At 39.0% G+C, this 11,103-nt stretch overlaps 1 protein-coding gene across 1 annotated transcript in view; it reads right to left on the minus strand.

Annotated features, from left to right (window-relative positions):
* Positions 1-615: 615 nt before the first annotated feature.
* The window catches only part of TSHZ1 (teashirt zinc finger homeobox 1), a 57,736-nt gene continuing 47,248 nt past the window's right edge, over positions 616-11,103 (minus strand). Inside the window, exon 2 of the mRNA XM_021530859.4 lies at positions 616-5,199. Coding sequence (XP_021386534.1) covers positions 2,015-5,199 — 3,185 coding nt within the window. The 3' untranslated portion in view covers positions 616-2,014. The remainder of the gene's footprint in view (positions 5,200-11,103) is intronic.

Raw genomic sequence — 11,103 nt, forward strand, 5'->3', positions numbered from 1 at the left:
TTTTACATTCTAAATGACATCTGCATTCAACAGAACAGAAATAAAGATTAAGGGGAACACCTGATATGATAGCGCTCAGCTTACCTCAAAATGCAATATTTAAAAAGTACAGAGAAACATAGGTCTGCCTCCTTGTACTGTAAGTAAAAACTGGTGTCAAAGCCTCTGAGGTCTTCACTGATGCCAGAGAGGCAGCACTGCAGCATCCAACAGGGGCAGGAGCCACAGCCTCTGACTACGGAACTGTTGAAATCAAAAGGTGCTTCACCAGAGAAGGGAGGCAGGAGATGGCCTTTGAATGCACACAGAAAATGACTACAGGTACAGTCGCACAGAATAAGGAAATTAACTTGGCCAAAACCTCTGCAGCCTCTCTTCTACCCCAGAAAGGAGCAGAATGCCCCTCACTGCTCTGGCTACGTACCTTTTGCAGTGAGTACCTGCTGCAGATCTCTTCTAAGAGGTTACCAGCATTACAGCTTTGAGCGAGACACGTCAGCACACAGATCACGAGAGATGATTTCAAATAGATTTTTGCTGGTTGATTATATAAACGATGCCTCTTAGAGCTGGAGTAACACCTCAAAGGCAATATAATGACGACATGACAATGTATGTAAATCAAGAACTGCATGTGGGTTTATTTTACACTTGAGAAAACAGTGGATTTAATTGTGTGAACCAAAATGTACTGTACAATATTAATGATAAAACATCAAAATGTATAATTCATAGTGCATTGCTTGCTTTATTTTTATTTATTTATTTTTTTTGTCAGATAGTTCCTTTAAGTACATGCATCTGGAAAGATGCAGGTGCCAGTAAAATTCCTCTATTTATATCAAGCTGCAGGAACTAAATTTTATTCAAAAAGTGTGGTTTTACATTATATACACAGAAATTGAATATAAAATGACAATATAAAAAGTTAAAAGAGAAAGCATACAGCCAGAAGGTACAAAGAAAGTTGAACAGTTTAAAATGGTACGATATGTAACATGTATTTTTTTTTTTAAGCTGATGCTGGCAATTTACAAGGAACAGAATCCAACATTTGCCCCATTTTTTTGTTTGTTTTCATTTACCAATGCAGCACACTATAGAAAGGTCAGCTTGTACCAAAGCTTAACATTTGTAAATAACTATAAACTGCAGTATTTTACAGAAAAAAAAAAAAAATAAAGGAAAGAGCATTTTTACATTTGTTTTAAATAACAGCTTGCATACTTTTTTTTTCCTTTTGCCAAAAAGTGGCTATTCTCAGCATCCAGAGAGTTTGGGCATAGTGGCAAATTGGTTTGCTTTTTTAAAAATTATTATTTAACTTATACAGTTGTGGCTTTCTAACCCCTTGAGTACTACACAGCTCTCCTTCTTCCAAGGACTGCATGCACAATATCTTCACAAACCAGTTCTGCATTAAAAAAAAAAAAAGGAAGCTCATTCATTAAAAAAAAAAAGTCCTGCTTCCGACACAGCTTTCATTTGAATGAAATGCCTTTAAGCCTTTTGTTTTATTTTGTTTTTCCTTATTTACTTATTTAGTCACTGGGAAAGGCACAGAAATGCTATTACAGTTCTCAGAGGGTTAAAACTTGACACTACCAGGTTCTGTGACCTTTATTGTCATGGCAACTTTGTAATTTTAGGATGTCTCTTTATCATTGTTCTTTGTGTCTTTCTTTACGGCTAAATTAATGTCTCTCAATAGTGTCTCCCACTATATTCTACAAAAGATAGCTTAACATCAAGGACAGATGTTGAAAATAAAGGTCAGACTTTGACTCACAAAAAATAAAAACAGAAACAAAAAAATAACCATGCACAGATCAGACAAAGAGCATATAAATATAACTACAAAATAAGTGTAAGAAAAACCAAGGTCCAGATAGGCAGTTCAGCAACAAAAGTAAGACTGATTTCAGAGGCTCAGGTCAGGCCTAGTGCAGTACTATGAAGAAGTTTAGTGCAATGTTCCTGTGGTCACTTGCATACCTGGCTGCTTACCTGGACGCTATTGTTTTTCTAACTCAGTTACATAGATCAGATGGTCCTCTGGGGACTTGCCATGTGTTTTACTAAGGTGCAGTTTGACTGCATGCTTGCTTGCAAAAGTTCGGTTACAGAGCTTACATTGGAATGTGGAGCCTAAGTCCTCCTCGGCAATTCCAAGTGAGCCCAAAGTCTTGTTTGTGAGGACTTTTGAAACATTCTGTTGTTCTTGAATCTGATTAAGTGGCAACTTTGACAGATCCTTCAAACTAAACCCTAGGTGTGTCTCTAAGTGACTTATGTATGTAGAAGCAGTCCTGAACTGAGAGGCACAATCATTGCAAAAGAAAACAGGATGTCCTGTGTCCAAGTTCTTTAAAAATTTAGTTCCACCTGTCCTCCTTAACTGATACTTCACATTGGCCAGCCAGTGGCTAATTGTGGTCATGGAAAGACCAGTAAACTTAGAGATGTGTACCCGCTCTTGTGGACCTAGGTCCGACATAATGTATTTGCCTTCTGGGGTCTCCCTCAAGCTGGAAGCAAACTGGGCTTGAAGGATCAGAAGATGCTGAGGGTTCCAGTTGGATTGCCTGCCCTTCCTCTTGTGTACTGGTGACAGTTCATCCAGAGCTTCCTCAAAACTGCTCCCATCAGCATCAGACTTCTCTGACACCGTAGAGGGAGTTGAAGACTTGGGTGTCAAACGCCCTGTGAGGTTCTTCACCATATCGGAAATATCCAGCAGGGCACTCTCCCTCAGTGGGGATGAGGCAGAGTCAGTCACACTGGAAACAAGAGGCTTGTTTTTGGACTTAGTTAAATCAATAGGTTGATCGCTGTTCTCATAGTAATACCGATCAATAGCATCAGCCTGCTTGACTGGAGTGGTTGGGTAAATGGGTTTGTCCAACATGCTGTTACTAATTTTGTACAGCATGGCCAAAGGGTCCAGAGAGGGGCTTACTGGCTTAGAAATTTTGCCTAAGTGGGTATTCATAATGGACTGTAAAGCGCTCAATGGATTAATGAAGGATGGCTCAGGTGAATGATCTGTGATAATTCCTAAATTGTTACAGCCATTTGCAACCTTTGTTTTAAGTGGCTCTGTACCATTTGGCGTATGTGCTTCTGCTGGACTATCCTTTTTGACTTTCTGAACTTCAGACTCAGAGCTCTTCTTTGGCTGCTGTTTGTTATTTATTTCTTCTGCTTTTGGGAAGTCCTTGTTTTCTTTAGCAGCAGGTGACATGGGTTTAACTGGAGAACTCTTCTCCTTCTCCAAAGGTTTCTCTTCCTTCTTCACGTTGATTTTACCTGTAACTTTCTCCACTAGTTCCTCCATAGCAGATACATTGCTCTTGTGAGGTGGGGGTGTGAGATTGCCTGGGGAATGGATGAGTGCGTTGTGTTCTGACGACAGTGATTTCACACTGCTTGCGTAGGATGGCTGCATTTGAACGCTCTGCACCGCGGGCTGAAGGGGTTTGACTGTTCCCGGGAGCTGGTAAGCTGCATGGATACTGGGATATCCTCCCCAGGAAGGGGCTCCATTCTGGGCTTTGCTGATGGCTGTTGTCACTGTGTTCTCCAGGGATTTCAATATGTCTATTCCACCTTTAGGACTATCATCTAGGTCCTCCTCTCTGAGGTATTGATACAAAGTTGTTGGCTCAAATTTCTCTGTAGATTCCTCACTCTCTTCTTTAATCTTTTTCTCTGTTTCAGTGACCACCAGCTTTTCCTTCTCTAGGTCTTTCTTTTCCTCCGAGTTTGTGGAGCCCACTGGGGAATCAGGCTGCTTTTTAATGTTGGAGGCTGGTAGCCTTGTATGGGTGGTAGGTGGAAGAGGTATAGACTGTATTTTCTCCTCCACCACTGGGTCCAACACTAGCTGTTTGCCTTTTTTGGAAGCAGAATTGGTCACCTTCAAGAAATGACCAGTGACCATCATGTGAGCAGTGAGCTGCTGCAAAGTATCATGGGAACTGCCACATTCCATGCATTTCAGTATTTGGGCTTTGCGTGCCTCAAACTGCCAAGTGTAGCTAGCACCATTTTGATAGCCATAGCGGTTGTTCGGAGTCACGTAGGGGTTGGCAGTTTTCTGATCCTTTGCAGACTCACTCAGTGAAGCTTCTGCCGTGATTCCTGTTGGCTCAGGTGAACAAGGTGAAGCCAAGTCCTGAAGTGCTCGCTTTTTGGTAGAAGGGACCAATTTGGTGATGGCTGGTACTGGCTCCTTCAGAGGCACTTTCTGGTAATGCTTTGTTTTTATCATATGGACGCTGAGGTCTTGCAAAGACTCAAACGAATGCCCACAGTACATGCACTTCAGCACTTTCTGGGCATCCTCCTTGCCTTCCATTTCCATAAGCGATCGTTTCCTAGGCTTTGACCACCGCTTGGTCTTATCAGCTTCTTTGTCTCTGTTGTCATCACGGTAATGTCCAGTTTCATTCATGTGCACTGTTAGCTCCACCAGCGTGTCATAGGCTGCACTGCAGTCTTTGCATCGGAACTTGCTGGCACCGGTGAACACAGACCCATAGAGTTTATTGTTCTGCCGGTAAAGCTGTACTGTGCTGAAGAGACTCGGCTCTGGGAGAAGTCCGTACGACGACGTCTGCTGCAAAGTTTTAGCCAACGCAGCTTGGTGCCAGTCGTAACCCGAGCCACCACTGTTACTATTACTATTACTAGTACTACTGGTGGTTGTAATGGTACTAGTGTTGGTACCAGTAGTACAAGTACTCTGAGAACTGGCATTGGCATCTGTACTGGTCATGTTTTCATTCTGGCTGATTCCATTGTTGCTGGTGGTTGGATTGGATTTCTTTAAGTCCAAAGCTAAACTGGACCAGCAAGTCTCTGAAAGCAAATTTGCATATACAGCTTTTATTTGTGCCAAGCTGTCCTGTGGATAGGAAACATTGTCTGTGCACTGAGGATCCTCTTTCTCTTCTTTAGAGGAAGTGCTTTTGAAATGGGCCAGCTGATCGCTATTTTCACTAAACGGCGAACCATAGCCTGCATCCTGATTAGTTGCAGTGCTGACTGGGGAGTTCTGGTAGCTTTGAGCCTCTTTGATCTCCGCTTCTTCATTGCACATATACTCATTCTCCTGGATGTCCAGAGACAGCCCATCATCTTCCACGCTGTCTTCATCTATTTCTGCTGCTTTCAATTCTTCCTCAGGAACATATGCTAAAATACAGGAGGGGACATGGGGGGAAACAAGACAATGTTACTGAACATGCACATTTTACATGGATCTCCTGCACTAAAAACAGTAACCATGAAGACAAATTTTGAAGATACATCCAAAACCCAAACTCACCATCACTCACATACTCCTCCTATAAATCCACACACTCTGTCATGGTTACAGTTTGATATCAGTGATACTGAAGAATAAACTTTGACTTCAGCAGTAAAATATGTGCCAGGACCACAGTAAATGCCATAATATCAAAACTGAAATCAAACAAAGAGCCTACTAAACTAGTTTTTATCAACTTTAAAAAATGGCCTGATACTGAACTACATCTACTGCGCTACATATGTATGTGTAACACATTGCAGCTGGCCTGCATCCCTCAGACCATGACACTCAGAAACACTGTCTTGACCAACTCTGTCTTGTCAGTTCTGTCTTTTCTAGCAAACTGGCTTTAGGTACAGCTTCAGGGGCCACTTCTGTGTCACTGATACCTGATTCTAATGAAGTCATACAGGGCAAGAGTGTCAGATCAGCTGTTCCCAGGGTCTCTTGGTGTCTGGCTGTACTGCATCCATCTGAGAGCAGAACAGTTTTCATTTTTGAAAGGCAAAAAGAGAAGAAAAACTGATTGTTTTCTGAAATGGGAAGGATGTAGTTTGCCTCCTGTTATGATCTGATGTGGGTCCTGCATTTACCATTTTGAAAAAAATAGTCAGAAACTAAAAGTAAATGCTAGAGATTAAATTCTTAAAGTAACAAACAAAAACCTTGAGATATCCATTGTAGCTTGATTATTGGTTTATGGAAAATATAAAATTTTCCTATTGCATTGCTATCTGTGAAACTATATGATCTCACCAAACTATGTGTTTATCTATATCAAACTATTTGCTAAACTAGCAAATGTGATATTCATGAGCAGATGGCCATTACATCAAAACACATTTACTCCAAGGGCTCAATTCACAGAAGTGACTTACATGTACCTAAGTGATAAATGTATACTTTCATTGCAAAGCAGAAAACATAGTTGTACACATTTCCCTCCAGTTTTGTAAAAGAAGCGTAAAAAATCACAATGCCAATGGAATGTAGATCATTTATAAGAATGTCAAGGTAGAAAATATGGATTATGAACAATTTTCAGTAACTGAATAAAAAAGTGCCTCCTTGTCAGCTGAACTCTACAGCAAGTGATGCTGAAATGTGTCCTGTGTCCTTTCATGGCACAATACTGAAAGCAAGCCAGAAAAGAGGCACTTCTGCTCCTGTGTGGTATGAAGAAAATATGTATTATTATGTTAACAAAGCTGAGGTCTTCTTCAACTGGGGGAAGCATAAGCACAAGTCGAGCTTCTTTTTGTATACAGCTGCTAACATATTCTGAAATGTCTTTTCTGAAAAATAAAAAGAATTTTCTTTCATTGCAATATGAATACTCTTTGAAACATATTGCGGTCAGTACTGCATTATGTATTCACCTTTGCAATTCAGTCTTTATGCAGGCCCTAACTGCTTCAGTCTGATCTTTAAAATGAAGTAGGAAAATACTATCTAGTACTGGGGTTGTACTGAACCTCAAGATGCCCATTGCATTTTTCGCCTGTCCTCTAAATGTCAATATTTGCAGATGATAATTTGACCTTTTAGTTTTTAAAAAAGTTCTAATCAGGGCCCAAACAGATAAATCAACCTCAAGTGTTTTCTAATATGTTTAAAAGGACAGGTAAGTACTAAGCACAATAAATAAAATTTAGAAATAATCCTGGAGTCAAAGGCCAGGAAGGTGCCAGAAAAGCATTGTAAAACCAGATGAAAATATTCTCCAAAAGGCATGTTGTCCATAAAATGAAGAATAGAATACAGAAGTAGTAAGAGAATTCAGAAAGCAGCCAGCTTCCCTCTCTTGCAGCAATGCTGCTGTTGGAACACTCTGCAGATATTTGAGGATGGTAGGACTGCTGCAGTTCTGAACTGCAGGTACACAACGTAAAATGCACTCCCCAGCTGCAGTCTAGGATATCTTAGCCGTCTAATTCAACGCACCTTTTGCAGTATTTTTTAATGGCAGAAGACAATACATTTTTAAGTTTCAGAAAAGCAAAGAACAATTAAAGAAGAATATGGTTTCTAATTTTGAAATTATTTTTAAACAGAAAATAAACGCCTTTGAGACCTAAAATGCACAATAATGCGCAGTTACCATCTGGCATTTTTATTTAAAAAAACAAAACCAAAACAAGTACAAGCTAAAAACTGAGAGGACACACATTTCAAGCTTTTATGAACAGCTTTATTCTCACTAACCACAGTGTAACTATGCCACTTTTCTCTAATTTTCACATCCCAATATTTGTAATAACTAGGTGCAAAAAACTGTTGTAAGATGCTGGATGTTCCTGTAGTTGATACAGCATTATGTAAAGAACCATATGAATTATTTGCTTACATCTCTTTACTTAATTCTAAATTCCATAAATACATATTTTTATAATTGCTATATATAACCATCTATATATCTGCTTAAGTAAAACTCTAATGATCCACTGCCATGTCTTTTTCTTTATTTACTTATGATGGCGCTTTTTCTATTCTCATACTTTTGCACTGTATCATAAAAATAAAAAGGAGATAAACCACACAAGAAACATTATAACTACATGTAAGGTCCGTGTTATACTGCCAAAGCAAAGAAACCGAGTGTCAGGGTGGAGTATCCATCTTTTACAGACTTCTTCTACTCTTTGGTTTTGCTGAGGCTACTAAATGATTGAGTTTACTCCCTTACCAACATATACTGCAAATATAAGGGTTAAGAATGGCCAGAACAATGATTTTCTCTGATTTCAGAATTTAAGCCAGTTCTAAATAAACCCTGAATTTGTATGATGTGCACACCCACATGTCTGTACATGTATCTAAAGTCACAAAGAAATAATGCTTCTTAACAAAAAATAGTAATTTATCTGTAATGTTTAATTTCTGTCACTGCAATAAAAAAATAGTCTATTTAACATCTCTGGTTATCATAGGATACAGACAATACCTGTTCATTCAAGACTACTAATGCTTATGAGATGAATAGCAGCACACTCAACATATGGTATTTTGCAAGGTCAGTGCAATTCTCTAACTGAAAAGGTTTCTGTAAGAGCTAACAGAGAAGCAAACAAAAGGAAGAATGTTAATGTCTAAAAACATGTACATTTTACTAAAATTCTCACAGAAATTAGACAAATAAATAAAATTCAGTAAATACAGCAAAAATGTTCCTATTATAATTACTTGCAGAGAGAACTCATATTCTACCTTAAATAAAAGCATGAGATGTTCAGATTCTAAATTACAAAATGTAGATCAACAGACAGATTTCAGACAACATAACCTTCTGTGACTGAGCAACTCTCAGCAATCTTCTCCAGATATTCCTGCATCTGCAAAGGTACTGCTGGTTTACACATGTCCCAAAACCACACAAAAATATCAAGAGCAGATACAAGCAATGATCCTCCTCAGCAATAACTATATTCAAAGTACAGAAATTACAAAACTTAGCACCAGCTTTTCTCTTCTTTCTCATTTGTGTCTAGACAGACTGAGGCAAATGCAAGGTGTAAAAGGGGGAAAAACCTTCAAATTCTAGACAACTAAAAAATTGGTGGGGGGGGATTTTGTATTTCTTTTCTTCCTATTAATTCTTGGTATTATTTTTTTGTGCCTATAAAATGTGCCTTCTGGATGCCAATGCTTCCCCATAGATATACTGTCATCTTTGAGCAGTGTTAAAAGCTGTGCATTCTAATCTAAGTGGACATGAGATGCTATATATTGTACATGTGAGTAGCACAGCACATTGTGTTTGCTTCAGTGAGAATATTTACACTATAAATACACATCCATTGTTTGAAAAAGCAGACAGAGATCTGAAATGTAAGGATGTGGTTAAAAATACAAATATTCTCGCATGAAACCTTTGCACAACCTTGGAACTATGCTTTTGAAGGAATCTGTCTCTGCAGAGGTACTCTCTTTCATTCAAAAAGGGATTCAACATTGAATAAATTATTTTGAAAAGCACCAAAAGTAATAATTGTTTATGGTTTTAGTAGTCTACAAAATTAAATGCAGTAAGCTCTTGAAGACCCAATTTTAAATCTTCCAAATAAATAAATTTATTCAGAAGAAACACCAAAGCAGTGAAGGTCACAGTTCAGTAAAGGAATTGAATACTGAAATAATTTTCACTGAAATACCTATTTCATAGTTTTGACAAATAGGGATAGGTTTAGGTCTAAAATTCTTCACTAAATCAGGGCCTACTCTGTGACTGAACAATAGTGGCACAATGTGAGTGTTCACCATTCTTCAACAGATGTATTGCTACAGCTTCTAATATTTACCCAGCCAACAGGAGACAGCAGCTGCAGAAGTTTTCACAGCCCACACTGTCACCTTGCACAAACTGCACTCCAGGCTGGGGGTGATTTTCACTGCACACAAGAACACATTTCATATCTTAGAAAAAAAAAGTACAACTAGAAAAGACAATCTATAGCCACACATCTCCCTCATGACAGAAAACGGGAGCCAGACGAAAATACCCAAATCATTTACAGACACGTTTCCAGAATATAGAACCATGAGAGTTTTACAAAAGAATCCAAAATCTCACATTGTGAGAGTTTAACACGCGTGCTGGAAGATTTGCGAATCTTCTGTATTAGTGTATACAAATGCTCATATAAAATTCTGGCACAGATGCTACAAATCTGTGTGCATGTGTGTGTGTCTGTATTACAACGTCACTATGGTGGAAAAATATGGCTTAGTTATGACAATGGCTGAGGAGCAGCAGAGAATATGAGACAACCAGATAACCTTACTACAGAGGTTTGTATCTTTCATTTCTAATTGCAGAAAATGGGGGGCAAAATACTAGAACTGCCTACCCTCTAATTCTAATGCAATGGGTCTGAAAAGTAGATAAGGTACAAAGAACAACCTCCGTGCTTCTAGCAGGTTGAATGATAACCCTTAAAGGCATCCCATTAAAAGCCAACAAAAAGATCCTTCACTCTTTCTCTTCTCTCCTCTATCCCTTTAAAATGAATGCTGCAAATTATTAGCCAACGCTGGCAATTGGAGAACGAAGCAGCTTGCATGTGGGTATATTTTCACAGTGATTCTAATCTGAGAAATTTACTTGCTCTTCCCCTTCTATCTGATAAACTATACATTCAAGCGTTCTCATTAGTGTTCAGATCACCAAAGAGAGCTGGAGATGAATCAGTCCATCCACCCCTCCTCTCCCTGCTCTGTCGAGATTATTTCATTGAAATGTTCATTTTCATCCCTGCTGGCAACATTAGAATGGAAGTATTTAACCTGTTTCCATTACTTATACAAATTACCATTATGGGGTAGGACAGATGTTAGAATCATGCCACATAACTGACTTCCATACATTCTTTACAGGGAGGATAAGAAGAAGGAAAGCTGTTAGATCATATTATCCAGTCTCAATAATGTTCTCTCTCCTCCCAGATTCATTAACTTCCAACATCAACGTTTCCCTTTCTTTCTGTGTGAAAATGCACCGTCTCCTTGAGCTCATTTAATTTGGAGCAGGAAATCTTTGTCAGAAATAATTTTTTGATCAGGTGCTCTAACTAAGGGGTGAAGGGGGGCTGGGGAAAGAATAAAGAAAAGGGGGGGAAAAACCCAACACCTTGTCGAAAATGTTATTTCTCTAACATGGATGATGAAAGAGAAGTCAGTTAAGATGCTGGTACTCAAAGATGGCTGTCACTTCAGATAGGGGATGGCACAACTCACCTAGACAGGTGACGCTTTGGTGGAGAAAAGGCTTGCTGCATTATTGAGAGCAC

Source organism: Lonchura striata, chromosome 2 (assembly GCF_050655825.1).
Source record: "Lonchura striata isolate lonStrDom1 chromosome 2, ASM5065582v1, whole genome shotgun sequence".
Classification (NCBI taxonomy): Eukaryota; Metazoa; Chordata; class Aves; order Passeriformes; family Estrildidae; genus Lonchura; species Lonchura striata.